At 39.5% G+C, this 15,954-nt stretch overlaps 1 protein-coding gene across 1 annotated transcript in view; it reads left to right on the top strand.

Moving 5' to 3' along the window:
• The window catches only part of PTPN1 (protein tyrosine phosphatase non-receptor type 1), a 38,819-nt gene that overhangs the window by 11,772 nt on the left and 11,093 nt on the right, over positions 1 to 15,954 (top strand). Inside the window, exons 2-3 of the mRNA XM_065645882.1 lie at positions 14,316 to 14,406; positions 15,833 to 15,933. Of these exons, the coding sequence (XP_065501954.1) occupies positions 14,316 to 14,406; positions 15,833 to 15,933 (192 nt within the window). The remainder of the gene's footprint in view (positions 1 to 14,315; positions 14,407 to 15,832; positions 15,934 to 15,954) is intronic.

Below are 15,954 nucleotides of genomic sequence, written 5' to 3'. Positions count from 1 at the left end.
TCCTGGAGCCACGTGGAGCCCGGACAGTCTGTTCTGTCCCCGTCATTTCATCGACCAACGTGCTTGTGCTTTTGTCCCGTGGCCCGTTCAGCGCTTGTGTGACCTGGCAGCCGTATCGTCAGGTGAACAGATGTGTAGGCTCGTGTTTGTGGGGACCGGGGAAATGGCACCCGCATTTGACTTATCCCCAAAACTGTGTTTGGTCCATAGATCGTGAGCTGATCATCTCAGCTTTAGAAAGCTCTAAGCTTTAATATTAAACTAGCGTAGCTTAGATTGGTTTCCTAGACACGTATTAGACAGTCGTGAGAAAAGAGGAGTATCCTAATTCTGCTTTATCTAACATCTGTTTTCAGCAGTACTGTTTGTTCTCAGCAGGTTTTTGTGTGCATTGCAGTAACTTGGCAACCTGTATGTTGCACCATTCAATGGATTCAGTATGCTTTTCACCATCGCTAAAATTTTCTTTTCCGAATTTGAATAAGTACAGCGAAGTGAGCATCTGTGATTATACCAGCAGCAGCCATGTTCAACACATCCCAGCTGAAACAAACTGTTCATGCAAATTTGTGATCCGGTGTGTTTCTTCAAATCTCAGTCCAAAAGTCTTTCCTGAAATGAGGTTAAGAAAGGATACTTGTAACTTCTTTCTGGGAATAGTAGTTAAGTGGTTACAGCTACTTAAAGTTCCTAAATACAGATTTGGGCAGTATGCTGAAAAACATAACAACTGAAAATGTGACTATTTGCTGCTTCTTTTGTTGGAGCAGAGCTCATGTTTGGCCTTTCTCTGCAGGCAGAGGCATGAACATGGTTTGTGCAATCCCGTTAATTGTATATCCTCTGTAAACTTGAATCTCATTATGTTAGAAATAGTAAAAAGGTTTTGGTAATGGTGTCATAAGTATGTTTTGGGAGAATGAATCTTTAGTTCCATTGCCTGTGTTCTTATTGATGGCCAACATTCTTATGCCATAGATTAGAGCTTGCTGGGATTTTGTATTATACCATAATTTGTAGGGAAGAAACAGAACACAGGAGGGAAACCCACTTATATTATGGAGCTGGTACCTGTTGTAACATACGGTTCATCATTTTGAATGAACAGGGTTTATTGATACTAAAGAAATCTAGTAATTCCCACTCACACTTTAAACTTAAAATGCATCTCAAGAAAGCCAGTAAAACAGCGTATGGTACAAACATCTTCAAGGAAATGAAGTTTACCACTAAATAAGATGTAGATATCTTTTTTCTTTTTTTTTTAAATAGGTAATGCAGAGTTCACAACTTCCTATTTAACAATCTCTGCCGCTTCCTTCCCTGTGTGTTTTAGTACTACCTCCACTATACGAGCTCATAGCTTTGAGAATTTTGATGGAATTAATAAAAAGTTGGAAATATGGCTGTTGCCTGCCCCATAGTATTGTAAATACAAAAATAATACTGATGTGGTCTGAGATTTTAATGTTACAGTAGTTTTTCATAATTGTATCTAGAAAAAGTAGATTTTAAAATATGCTTTTACCAATAGCAATAGATTTCAAGAAACCGTTCTCTTACCTTTCCTGCTTATAAAAATACTAATAAAAAAACTGGCATAACATCTATACATCGAAAATGTGATGGCTTAAATGTGACTTAATTTGTAAATGCCAATCTTAAATGCACTGTGATAATGCACGTTGCTCCTCATCTTTCATTCTTCATCACGGATATACCTGTTTCTGCGGAGTCTGCAGACATGCAGTGCATCTGGTATAGAGCCACCTATGTTTTAATTTTAAAATCCGGCTGTTAATTCGTATCCAAGCATGCTCAACGTTGGCTTGCCACTACTTCTGCCATGTAAATTCGATGATATTTTGACTGTTGGTGGGACAGTGCCGAATAGGTACAGGAGCTACATGAACACTGTGCATTGATCACTGAAACTGGAGCTCACAGCTATTGTAACAAGGAGCACATGTTCATAAGCAAGCGACTGTGAGCTGGACCTTTTGCTTTCAAGAGAGGCTTTTCTGAATGCTCCAGATAGAGAGAAGATTGCTTTTACCTTATCAAATAAGAATATATGCCTTTATAAATGAAACGTTACAGAAAAAATAGTGATAAGTCTCTAAAGTCTGAATAATCTGTTGCTGTTGCATTTGATATAGTAACAGTATTGTGCTGTGAAGGCTAATTTAGTAGGTTTCTGGGAGGGAAATAACCTTTGGAACTCTTATAATATGCAAACTAATTAGAGGTTACAGTGAACACAGCTGTTTCTGCCAAGCTGACTAAGCTAGGAATTCAAATTACTATTTTTAGGCAGCTTATAATGTCTCTAGTTCTCAATGGTACCCATGTTATTAATTTCAAAAAAAAAAGTGCATTTATCATGCTGAATAACTAGGTAAAATAAACATTTTTAGTGCAACCAGTCCATTACTTTTTAAATTGAACAAACAGTGTGGATATATAGACACAACAGAACACTTCGAGTGGCATGTGGGCTGTGTTAACACTAAAATCATGTCTATGACTTGTATGAATTCAAACTGAAAGCTTCCTCAGAGGAAGAGGCCTGAGCCCTGGAATGAGTTAATTGTTATTTTCTGGAAGTTGTTTACATATAATCAGTCTGGCATACATATTCCCCCTTTTCTTGCCCTCGAAGAAAGTCGCCTTTCTCCATTATACAATAATTTCTTACATGTTGTTGTTTGCATTCTAGATGCTTCTCTGTTGATCCTTGAGATATTGTACAGGTCCTATAAAAATTACTATAAATTCTATCTTGAAATCTAAAAATCATTGCAGTTAACTGTACTTCTGCAGACTATGAAATAACTGCACTAATAAAATTTCGGAAAACAATGCTGGTGGAGCTTACTTTGTGTAAAGTGCTTACAGTTAATGAGGTATTGTCAAGATTAACTTCAAAATTACATTCTGAACTGGTTTATTTTTCCTGGTAAGCTGTACTTGGTGCCTTTGGCAACGACTACTGGATAAGCAAAAGCTTCCCTCAAAATCTGTGTATACTGAGTAGACATACCTCATGCATAAATTTGTTGCTTTTTAAAAAAAAAATCAGTCTAATTTTACCATAACATATGGCGAGCGGGTGTCTACAACTGCTTTAACTGACTGTACTTTCTAAAGGCTTATATAACTAGTTTAACTTGAGATAAGAATTAAGTCTTAGAAAAACTACTTCAATTCCTCTTTGCTTCTGTTAACACCAATAGCTTGCTTACTGTGTCCTCTACATTACAGTAAAGATCTGAATTTAGTTTCAGTCAGTGTTGAGTGTAGAAGATGATGCTTGCAAATTAATCCTGTTTTCACAAAATCCTATTTTCACTTCTGTTTTTCATGATGGTAAGAGACTTTCAGACCAACTCACATCAAGAAAATAAAAACTAGGCAAACTCCAGAAGTCCTGATTCCTAAGTAATAATCCTCTTGTTTCTGGTTTTGTGTCATCGTGGTAAACAGGCGATTGACAATTCATCTAGAAGTGCTTTTGTATTTAGAAAGATTTTATCACCAAAAGTGCGAAGGAAAGGCATGACTTCCAGGCTTGTCTCCCGTGGCTCTGAATGGTGGCCGCTTCCAATGACAATTCTTTTTTCTATAGCGCTAATGATGGGGTAGGGAAGCTAATCTAAAACTTTCTTCCCTTGCCTCTGGGGACCAGGGAAGACAAAAGCATTCCTACAAGAGCCTAAAAAAATTGCTCGGAGAAATAGCCTCCCTTCTGAAAGGAGAAATATATCGTTGCTCCAACACAGCTGTCAACCCAAGAGCCTGACAGCAAAGTGGTTGGATTCCTAAAATGGAAGTGAGAAACATTGACTCCTAAGTTAGAAACCTAATGAGTTCGAGCATTGAGGATGAAATCTAATCTGCTTGGAGAACACAAGTAGCATCCATAATAGCAACCAAGAGGTGCCTCCTGACCATCTTCAATGGGTGACTTCATTAACCGGTGCATTTGCATTTTTTGGGGACACAGTTGGCTATTTGGAAGACATAGAGTAAATCAAAATTACTAGTCTAGCATAAGGGCCTGTCTCTTTCTCATTGAAAGCCTTTAATGTTTAGCAGTCCAAGTTGATATAAATATTTATTTTGGAGTGTAATGCCAGCAACAACAACAACAAACCTGACACTAGAGCATCCAAAGGACAAGGCAGTGATGTGAAAACATGTATGGTATTTTCCTTCATAAGACCTAGAAGGGTATTTTTGTAACTTGGAGTCTCTAATGAGCTTGCAAAGGCTTATGTGCGTGCGTATTCTTACATGCAGCCTATTTTTTTTCCCTTTGCATGCAAATTCTAATGCTATTTTAACAGCATAACAAAAATGAATTGGTGATAAATCTCAGAGCGTACAAATTCTCCTGCTTTCCCTACTACTCATTGCATTAACTGTGGTTTCTAGGAGGTATTGTAAGGTGCCAAGTCAAGTTGAATTTGTAGAGCTTGGTAAGTAAATATGAGAACAATTCTGGAGCTCTTTAAAAACTCACATAATCTGTTTTCAGGCACATCTAGTGCTGTATGGCTTCTCTGACACTGGTGAATTCTTTGTTTTTGATCAATTTGTCTCTGTGTAGCCATCTCTCGTTCCACCTAGTTTTTCATGTTCATTTTGAGCACCCACCAAGACTTCTGGGGTCATTGGTTTCCTGTTTTCAAGTGGTACTTGTGAGCAGTCTTTGGTCCTCATTGCTAGTAACTGGATGACCACCACGTTAATGTAGACGCCGCATCATTAGAGATATGTATGGCTTTTTATTTGAACTTCATCATCCATCTACACCAGGAAGCAGTGCTGAAAACTCTGAAAAGCATGTTCCTGTTTGCTGAGTCCAGGGTGAAAAATCCTTGTGCTCTTGTTCAGGGAATCAGCTGCCATCAGCTGCCTTTCAGGGGTTTGTTCTGCCGCGTAGTGTGTGGGTGTAAAATCAAACTCTGAAAAACAGAAGTTCTGCATTTCTTCTCTTTACCACTAGGAGACTTTAAGAATGTATGTTTAAACCGCTGATAGACAAATGCCCAAATGTTGGTATTTCTTTAAAAAAAGTAAAAAACCAAAAAACCTTTGTAGTTGTATTTTGCTTCTTTAAAATATTTGTCCTGAGCAAAATGGTTGTGATGTTTGTCTACTAAGCAGCTAAAGTGCTGTGCTGTTTGTTTGGCTTTTAGTCAACATACTTTCCAGGAAAAGGTGAAAGGACACAAATACCACAGACAAGTTTCGTTTGTAGTTCAGTAAATGTGAAGTGTATGTTTTAAGCTAAAATGAAGTCTCTCTTTAAAAATCTTAATCGAAGCTCAGTAGAAAGACTCAAACTTCAGCTCCTCAAATGTGCAGGTCTGCTTGCTTTCAGACGTGGAAAGTGGGATATTGTTCGTCATGACCACTGAACTTTTTCTGTGCTGGGATGCTCTGGGTCCTTTGGTAATTGTAGTAGGTCTGTCACAGTTCACTAGATGAGCGTGTTAATCATCTTCCCAAACAGCGACAGCAGATCCCATACTAAACAACTGCCCGGAGTCTCTGTCTAGGCAGGAGATTGTTGTCCTGTGTTACATCTGTTGGTACAATACCTAGTATCTTAATACCATCTTAAATTCCTTGTTAACAGTACTAATAAAAATGCCAGATATTCTGAAAATGTACATTCTTATTGGTGGGCAGCATGCTCGCGGGGGTCAAAAATAGGAGATAAGGAAAAAGAATCAGTAAAGAACTGTTCAGCTTTTAACCGGTAAGACCTTGAATGTGTTGCCTGATGCGGGCCCTCAGGTGGTGGTGACGGAGGTGGGTCTGACTGCAGGGTATCAGCTGCGTCCAAAATGCTTCCTTGTTGTCTTTGAGATGCCAGGCCAGGTTTAAGTTCTGAAGCAGTAATTCAGTTAAAGGATCTGTTATGTCTTTTTTTTTTTTTTTTAAGCATGACAAGAAGTCAGCAACTGTAGTTTTATTAGGAAAGACATGATTTAAAAACACTCAACCCACTCCAACAAACAAACCAACCTACAACTCAGAAATCCACAGGTGACTTTTTGTTCTGTTGTTCAAAATTAATGAGACAGTTTGTCAGAGTGAACACCTGGAGCAGTGGGGAAAAGACAACTTCAGACGGGGCTGTCATACAGCTGACAGGACTGAGGAGTGTCATTATGGGCACGGTTTTGTCTCTGCAGCTGAGCACGGGCTCTCATGCCCTGTGCCTGAGCAGATCCAGTCGCACACGCCTTCGGTGTGGGAGGAGAGGATGGTAAGTTAGGAAATGGAACTGTGTGCCTGTGTTCGTTTACAGGAACATTCTTCTGCTTCAGGGTTTTAAATGTGCTTGTTTCAATGTACAGAAATCAATTTACAGGAAGTCGGGCTCGACTGATTCACTTTCTGCATATCGATTTCTGCCCAAAGTGAAACTTCTGGTATTAACAAAGCATGAGTAATTTTTTTTTTTTTTAAAGACATCACTTGAAATGACTGAAAATAATAAAGCCTTTTCTCATATTCTCGAAGGTTGTGTTTTTTTTAAAGGTGAGATTTAAATCTGAGTAACAAGTATTCTGGGTAATTCCTGTAACGGTGATGAAGTTTACAACTGGTTTGTGCCTATATAGAACAAGAATTCTCAGTGTTTTCGTGCCTTTATTTCAGTACCTTTTCTCAGTCTTCTGAAAATCAATTAGCCGCTGCCAGGTAGATAACCTGTTTTCGGGGCTCCGAGAACAGGCTGTCCATATGTCGGTCATGACAGGTGAAGAACCACCACCTGATGGGAGGTCCTGAAAGAGTGAAAAACTTGGAAGATAATACTTCAGACCTTTTTTTTTCCACCCCCCTCCTTTGTCTGCTCCTTCTAGTTTTAACGCAAAATTAATTTTCACCTTTTTTTTTTTTCCTGGTTTTAATTCTGCAGCATGTAAAACAGCATATAAAACTTTATGAAATTAGAGGAATTTGGGTGAATTGTTATTTTACAATGAAAAGGGTTATAATTATTGAAATATGCTGGTAGTAGCTATAGATCACTTCAAAATTTTGTTTTAGAGAACATCTGTTAAAACACTACACAGATTAATAATGCAGGGACATGTTAGAGCTCTATTGCATTGAAGCGCAAAAACTTTATATATATGGAGAATGAAATATTCTTCAACTTGATTACCATAAAACTCATGCTCATTGACAAAATACTAAGGCAGTCAGAATTGCTTGAATCCTCCAGTTTTAACCAAATCAAAACACTTACTGAGTGCCTTTATTATTGAATAGATTTAACTCAACTAGTGGTGGTTTTTTATACACCTATTACTGTACTTACCATGATTCATATAAAACTCTCCTTAAATCCTTTTCATCAATATTCTTCTATAACTGCTCTCAAGCAGCTTTTATTGCTCTTCCAAACAGTGTAGCCCTTGTTCTAAATAAATGATCATGGATTGATGACCATTTTGTAGGTACTTCTAGTTGCCCAGTCATCTACAAACTTAATCAGAGAAGTAGGTTTATCCTCTTCATGTGCAGAGTATGCATGTGCTCTCCAAGGGTTTTCATCCATCAAATTACCTGGTTAAATTCAGAGCAAAATCCAGATTTTATTTTGCTAATTGTAACTAAAGATGAAGTGGGTTTTCATAGCCTGATCAAATGCGTGTCACGCACACACACACACACAAACCACCACAACTTTATCCTTCTGACAGAGCTTTTGGATAAAACTGTTACAGATTAAACCATGTCAACATGGCATTGCCTTCTACTATCTTTTGGTAAATAGGATTCTGGCTACTGAGAGAGACAGTGTCAATTGGCTGCTCTTAGACAGGAAGTTTTTAAGCTCAGTTTTATTGTGGATTTTTACAAAAGAAATTATTTCTCTATAAGCCAGGTATTAAATTTGTAAAATAAGTTGCAATTTCACACATGAATGCCAGCTGTTACTAGTTGTATTAACTATGCCAACCAGGGCAATTAGCTGTCAGCTAATATCAAGCTGCCCTTGTTGATGAAAAAGGGGCACTGAAAAGCAAGAGTCTTACATTTTTTTATTTATTTATTTTAGTTGGATGAGCTCATCTATTTTAGGATTAAATGGTGATAATGGATTATGTGGGAATTTGGGGTGATAGCACAGTCTTGCTTTCTTAACATTGCCTGAGGTTACTAACACTGTATGGAGAATCTGTGAAAGGGAGCAGAGGATTCTGAGTATAAATAAAAAATTCTATGGTTCCTATTTCGTGAAGTCAGAGCTCCCCTTGGGAAACTGTAAACTATCTGCTGTGGTTCCAAGGGCATCTCTTGTCCTTTTGTTTCCAGTTTGCAACTTGTTATTTGCAGCTTGTCTGAACTCTACAAAATATCCTGGTTAAGCAGCACAGTGACCTGGTTTTGCTGTGAAGAGGTATGAGAAGCAGCTTTTCTCACCCCTCCTTCACCTTCTAGTACTTACAGTTTTTATCTCGTCTTTTCCTCCACTCTCCCCTCCCTGCAGCTTGCAAAGTCTACACACATGGTCTGTACCTCGTTGGGTTTGGGGGTTTGTGTGTGTGTGGCGGTAACTCTGTAAAAGCCATAATGCTGTTAGGTGGCGCGTGAAATGTCAGAATGAAAATATTAGGTAACTAGGAAAGGAGGACTGTTTGTAGCCACAGTTGTCAGTTTATGAAGCCTGGAATACCTGTTAGATCAGGAATCACACATTTTAAAACTCAAACAAAACCCATGCTGCAAACAAATGGAGGTCTGGATTTGCTAACTTCCTTTGGAGTTACACAGCTGTCAGTGCACCAGGCTGAGATAAGGTTAAACCAAAACTCTCTCTCTGGGGACCTCTAATGTTTGGGCAAATCAAGATCTGGATCTCATCTCTGGGATTGTTTTTCTTATAGGACAAGAGCGACTGAGTTAGAACCTCTTGACACTTTAAGGAGATGGTGGTTTATTTTCTGGCACTGATTTTGTTTGATGATACAGATAGTAAAGCTTTTCTTTTGCACAACAGCTGTCAAGAAAAAGCCATTTAACCTTCTCAAAAGTCTCTATCCTTCCCAAAATGTCTAAGATGCGCTTCTGGAGCAGATTGAATATCTGGGCGGAAAAACAGAGATGGACGTGAAAAAGAAGGGAACTTCAGTTGTTTTCTTATACTGACACTCCTTTCAGTTGTTTCCTGTTTTGGCAGTGAGTACATGGCTACAAAACAGCAGAAGTAGAGTGTTCCTGCCAGCTACGCTGAACTTCTGCTGTTATGGGTCATAAATTTCAAGGACAAACTGTATTTTGAACTTACTGAAATTTGAGAAGTCTCATGTAATTCTTTAACCTAATATTAGAGTCGAATCTTTGATCACCCTGGCTCTGCTGCAACCTTCAAAAAAATCAGAACTGCAAAATCAGTTTTTACTCGTTGCAGATAGTGACATTGAAGCAATACGAGAATTGGAACAGCTGAGTTCTGCAGAATTGCAGTGATTTAATCTACAGCAATATCTTCCTTTTGACAACATGCAAAATAAATATAACGCTGTTAAAATTTGGAAATGGCACAAGTCTGACTTTCTCCCTTCTGGAAGGATGTACCCAGGTTGTAGGAACCATCCAGGTGCAAGTGTTTAATTGAGCGTTTACAGCGTGTGGTTATCTGCCATGATGAAGTGGGTACAATAAAGTACTACAGGATTCACTTTCCTAATTCTTTAATTTCTACAGTTAGGCATGTTGAAACTAGTCAATGGTGAGAAACAATCTATAACACTTGCTAGCTGCAATAAACGTGGGCCCGGAAAAAATTAGTACGCTTTCATGAGTGCTGATATGATTTAATAACATGATCATGCCCAGTTTACATTCTCCTGAGGGGTTATTTCCGTGCCTGCAACCAGCTGACTGGTGTCAGAAACGCTGCTTACGCTGCGCTGCCACAACCTGTTCCAGATTGCCCACATGGTGCTGAATTAGCAAGGGGCTTTCTAGGAAAATCGTGTTGCAAGTCTGTGATTTTTATTTATTTATTTATTTATTTTAACATCATGTCATAGCATTGTTGAACTTTAAACAAGCCTGTCCCTTTCTCTCCATGCTACTTGACCTCAGGAAGAAGCTCAGCATACCAGCCTACTGGCTTTTTTTGTGGGACATTAATAAGCAAATCAGCACTAGCGTATTTTATTTGAAAGTGAAACAGATTAATGTTATGTGATATAATTCTCTGTTCATTTATCTGATCTTGTTACCTACAAGTTACATCCTCATTTCTTGTCCTTGTCCAAACATCCTGATGTAAAGTTTAATGTAGGATGAGAAGTCCAGTCTTCCTTGTCAAAGTGAGTTGAATGAGCAGTTGATCTGTGATGCTTTAAAGATTTAAATCTTAGCAGAGTCACTTCACTTCTTCTCAATGACTCAATTTGCTCTGTTACACACTGATTTTGAAGACATTTTCCCATTTGTGTAAAGTAGCCGTTTATTATGGATCCGTTAGTACTACCTGTTTTTCTTGTGGTCTTCTGTACAGGTCTTTGCCACCTCATAAAATTGTAGGGGTATTTCCATTCTGAAATCAGCCTGTAATGACACCTCAGAAACAGCAGCTTTCACTTGACTTTACTGTAACTTCTTTTTTTACTCTTCCACCTTTTACAGCAGTGTCATCTTTTTTTTTTCAGTGCTAGCCTTAAGAGGAAACATTCTTTTTTTAAGCTCTTAAGCTAAAATTACGTTTTAAGTCGTTACATACTTGTTGTGGATTGCTTTCCTTAGTGTGACTGCTTCGGTAGACAGGTTGCTGTGCGTTTCTGTAGCCCATGAGAAGATCTTGGCAATTGCTGCTTCCCATAGGAACAGAACTGTTAAGATGACAGTATATCACCTCTTAGTCTGAGCTGCTCCAGAGTTCATGGTGTGCTAAGACTGTGTGATCAACCTGAGTCCTGCTGCCAAGTTCCCCAGGAGCCTTTCTGTTGAGACTCAAGGTCGTTAGACTGGACATGTAGATTCTCTTCTGGAAATACTGCCATGCAGATCTGGGGAACTTTGCAGTGGGCTTGAATGACTGATGTCATGAACACCTCTGTGTGTGATCTTACCTGATACTTACTTGAAGTTTTTGGGGTATATCTGCTCTTTCTTTATCTCCCGTTGGTGTCTGAACAAGGTGGGGAAGGAGCAGTGAAATGTGCTGTAGTGCTCAGAGTTCACATACGGCAACTCCAGTGTCGTGCAGAGTGCCGGTGGCTAGGACAGCTCGGAATGCTTGCAGGAAATACTGAGCAAACGGGGAACTGACAGACCTCGGGCTGCAGAGTGGTTACGGGTTAGGAGGCTGAACTGAGGGTAATTTTTGGAAGGCTGGGAGGAATGGGAAGAAAGGGCCGTGGGCTGCAGAGTGCGTCACTGCTGTCGGGGTTCTGGCAGGGGAAGGGAGGAAGGGTCTGGCATTCTGCTACAGAGGGCTGTGGGACAAGGGGCTGAGAGCCACCGTGAGCACCTCCTCCTGATGAACATCTGTGGGACTCTGGAAAAGTCAACTGACTCCTTTTGTCTGAACAACACAGCCCTCTGCCCGCGGGTTGTGTGTCCTTTCTTTGCGGCAGGAAAGGTGGTGCCGTCAGGCCAGGTGGAACCCATTCGTGCAACAGAGGGCAACCTGCTCCTGTAAAGCACTAAAGAACCTCTTATTCCAGTCACTGCTGCAAATTATTAGCGACAAGAACTTCACATTTGAAGCACAGCGCTTCAGCAGACTTCCTCTTTCCACCCCTGAAGTTTTTGGAGGTATTTGCACAGGGTACCGGACTTAAAACCAGGAGACGAGTGGCATGGAATGACTCATGCACAAAACCAGAAGCATTTGACTTTGGAAAACTGACTTCAGTTCTAGCCCTTCCTCTTTAAAGTTTAATATTGCACGACCTTTTAAATGAAATGTCGCGCTTCCTTTTTAAATGACAGGATCTCTGCAGTGTGACTACGAGCGTGATTCGAGAAGGTGTTTCGTAACTTTATCAATCCGCGTGTCCATCCACTCGCTTCAGTTCGTGTGACATCACTGGCTTCAGTGTCCTTGTAGCATATTAGTGCTTTGAATGAGTCTGCTTTCTCCAACACAGAGAACCTGTGGTGCTATTATTGACATGTCCTGAAACCACTCTCATAGCTGGGAGCACCAGGACTTCTGTGACTCCTGCAATAACCGAGGGTTTTGAGGAAGGCACAAGAAAGCCTGTAATGCAGCTGTTTTATGTAACTTGTCATGAGATCGTGTCCCTCTGATAATTTCCTCTGTCGAAGGCCATCTGATTTCCACCGAAGTCAGCTTCATATCCTGCAAGTGATCTTAGATTTTTTTTTTTTTTGAAACCCCAAACCACTTTTATCCCATATTGCTGAGATGAGTATGTGCCATCTTTTCAGGTGTGGATTTGACCATGAGTCCTAAGTGGTGGGGTGGTTGCGCTGCCCTTTTTTTTTCTTTTTTTAGGGCTTAAAAAAATAACATATATAGGCTCTGTGGGAAATACGGTTAGAGATAGAGGAAACCATTTTTCCTGGTTCCATTTTTGTCTCTTGTTAATCCTGTACAGAAGAAAAATAAACACCTGCAAAATACAAAGTTACCAACTTAGTGTCAGACAAATTTATGCAAATGTCCACTTTAGCTGCCTCATGTTTGAGATATTAGACTGCGGCGGTCGAGATCACATTCTCCAGACTGCATTCTTCATAAGCAGAAATACTGGCAGCCGTGTGTTAAGTTATAAAAAGATAGCAGCTGATGTCAGGGCTTATTTCAGTGAGGAGCCATTTCAGAATACTAATTTTGAGCAAGTACGTGTAAAACAGAACTCATCCCTTGACACGTAGAATTCCATGTAAATTGATACACGTATGAATAATGGGTAGAAAAAGATGAACAAGTAATAAGCTGCAGTCGATGACCCATGTAAAAAAATCTTCAGCATTGTACATGCTTCTTTATGCAAAACTGAGAGGAACAGAAAACCACTTCGGTTTGGCACGCGTTGTAGGGATTAGAGTTTTGAGCTGGTGTGAAGTCCTGCTCTGATGTTGGAAAGCCACCACAATGTGGACTAGAGCCTGAGCTGGTGGGAAACTATGAGCAGAGGAGTGCCCAGCCTTTCTGTGCAGTGCTGCGTGTCCGAGGAGCAGCCCTGCAAATGCACCGGCTGCCTGTGCAGAAACCGGCTCGCTGGTCGCACCGCCCCGCGGTCAACGCCGTGCTCCAGCATACCTGTATCTGGACAGATAACTTAATGTTACACTCTGCTTCATTTGGTTGACTATACTGAACAAAATTAATTTCATCCAATGAAAGGGGATGAATTTAGCTCAATAATTAAATTTTAATGATGATTTTTTTAGTGGCCTTTGGGCTGGGTTCATTTGTTCCTTTCATGAATGTGCTCAGTGTCTGTCTTAGGATTCCTTAAACTTAATTATGCCATTGAAATATCAGTTCTACAGTAAATCCATTCCTTCAGTTTTCATTAATTTCAGTTAAATCTAAAAGCTTCACCCTGAAGTTCCTAGCACTATAATTTTTAAGAATTATATATTTACACAGTATTATTTACAATATGAAGTTGTTTCTACAAATTGGGACCAATGTCCAAAGACAGCAGAATTCTTTTCATTATAACTTTTGAAATTTTCTGAGGTAGCTGAGCTATTATGTGCATCTGAAAAAACCTGAAAGAAACCCTAATTATATGCTTGAGATGATATATATGTTTTAGTCAAGCATGTGAATTGGATACAAATAACGTTTGCCATTTGCAGCTTTGTGACATCTTGTTGATAACAAAGATGTAAGTGATCTTAAGACGAGTCACCACTCCGTGTGTGTGGTTGGTGCCAAGGGGGGTAAACAAGTTTTTTTTCTATCACAATGAACGTTTTCTAGTTGCTGCTGAGTCAGCAGTACAGTCGATATTTTCACTGATAGTGGAAACAGTTGCTTAAAGCAGTTTCTGTGAAAGTGCTTTGGGGCAGAGACCCTGCTCCATCAGGAGTGTAAAGGCATAATGTCTGGTAAATGTTCTGCTACTTTATTCTGTGAGCTAATAATATTTTAACATGCAAATAATGTTAGTATTGTATTCTGATAGATTTAAACTCAGTTCTTAAGTTGAAGCCCGAAGTGTTTGCCGTCCAGACCTCCCACACATGGAGATGTGAAATCAAATGGGTATTTGTCTTAAAATAGCTAATGACATGATGATATTAGATGGGTTTGTATCTAAGACTTCTCTCTTTGTTTCTTTCAGGACATCAGGCATGAAGCCAGTGATTTTCCATGTAAAGTGGCCAAACATCCCAGAAACAAAAATAGAAATAGGTACAGAGATGTCAGCCCCTGTGAGTATGCTTTCTTTTCCATTGTTTGTAAAAAACCGTTGACCTCTAATGCCTTCTTCTAACAGCTAAATGTTCTTTGTAAGAACAAGATTTCTGTTAGATACGCATCCAAGACAATTCTTTTTGTTAATATATTTATTTATGAGATAAATATCACAGGATGCCATTATATCCATACTAGAGCAGCATACAGTAGACTGTAGTTTTGTCAGCAGAAATCTGAAGAAAGGAGCTTGCTTCACCTTCTTATTTTTATGCTAGAGAAGAATGATGGCTCAAGTAGCATTAATAAAATTGCAAGTACCCTTTCTAGCGCAGTGTGCTTACTCGAGCATCCTTCTAGTCAATACTGCCCCTGTTGAGAGATGGGGAAGAGTCTTGTGTAAAACCTGTGACTACTAGAAATCAACCTAAGCTAATAAGCTAATTGGCCAGAGAAAAGGTGGCAATACTAGCGTGAGACCTGTGTTTCGGAAATGATTATCATTACATACTCAGGTGGATTCTGGTGGGAAGTGCATCTCTGAGCACGTGTCCTCTGTCCAAGGTTCAAAGACAAGAGTATTATTGTATATCAGAAAAATTGATATTCAGTGTTTAAAAGTTGCTGCAGTCTTTGGGGCAGTTGACTAGGAACAATAACATGGCACATAGTTTGCTTTACTAAGCAGTTCTAATGTTTGGGGTTGTGAGTAACAAATGGTTCCTTTTTGCCTTTAGATAATGCTGCTTCCAGTCTGTTTCACTTTCTTGCAAGTTGTGGGAACTCTTGTATGTGGTTTTTTTGTTGGTGGTTTGGTTTTTTTTAATCCTGAATGGAGCAAGCTGAGACTAACAAAAGAGCAATGAAATTGCATTTGCTCTAATACTTGAACTGTGATATTCTTTCTGTACCTTAAGGTGTGGCTGGGTTGGGAACAGTAGCTAAATGTCTGTAAGAAGAGTAAGTCTCTGTCCTGTGAAGAAGAATAAGAAGTCTCTGTGCGGTGTGTCCAATATATGTTTAGGCAAACCTTTAACAATCTTGAACAAGCTGGGTTTGAATGTTTAAGCTGCAGAAGATAAGCAGTTGTGTAATTAGATTTATTTAAAAGCAGTAACTCGGTAACTTTACAAATAGGTCAGCGTGATCTGGTTTGCAAATTCCTGGTTTGGTTACTTCAGATGCAAATATTTCCATTCTTGCAATGTATTTTGGGAAACAGCGTGCAACACGTTCGCTGCCCTGCTGTAGTGCTGTTCTTGTAGTACCCGTATGGTATTTCCAGAGTTACAAGCACCAGCAAACTCGTCTGCACTATCTGCAATTAAGCTCTTTTCATTCTCAGGATGACTCAGCTTTTTTGATCCTAACATCTGATGAGGTTGTGCATGGATTGTGCTGTGTTGCATATACATTAACCAGTGTTTTCTAATTATGCTGCAGTTGATCACAGTCGAATTAAGCTAAACCAAGGTGACAATGACTATATCAATGCTAGTTTGATAAAAATGGAAGAGGCCCAAAGGAGCTACATCCTTACCCAGGTAATTGCTGGCAGTGGATAA

This window comes from Caloenas nicobarica, chromosome 15 (genome assembly GCF_036013445.1).
Source record: "Caloenas nicobarica isolate bCalNic1 chromosome 15, bCalNic1.hap1, whole genome shotgun sequence".
NCBI lineage: Eukaryota > Metazoa > Chordata > Aves > Columbiformes > Columbidae > Caloenas > Caloenas nicobarica.
Note: the sequence above shows the minus strand (reverse complement) of the source record. Positions and strands in the feature narration are given on the sequence as shown.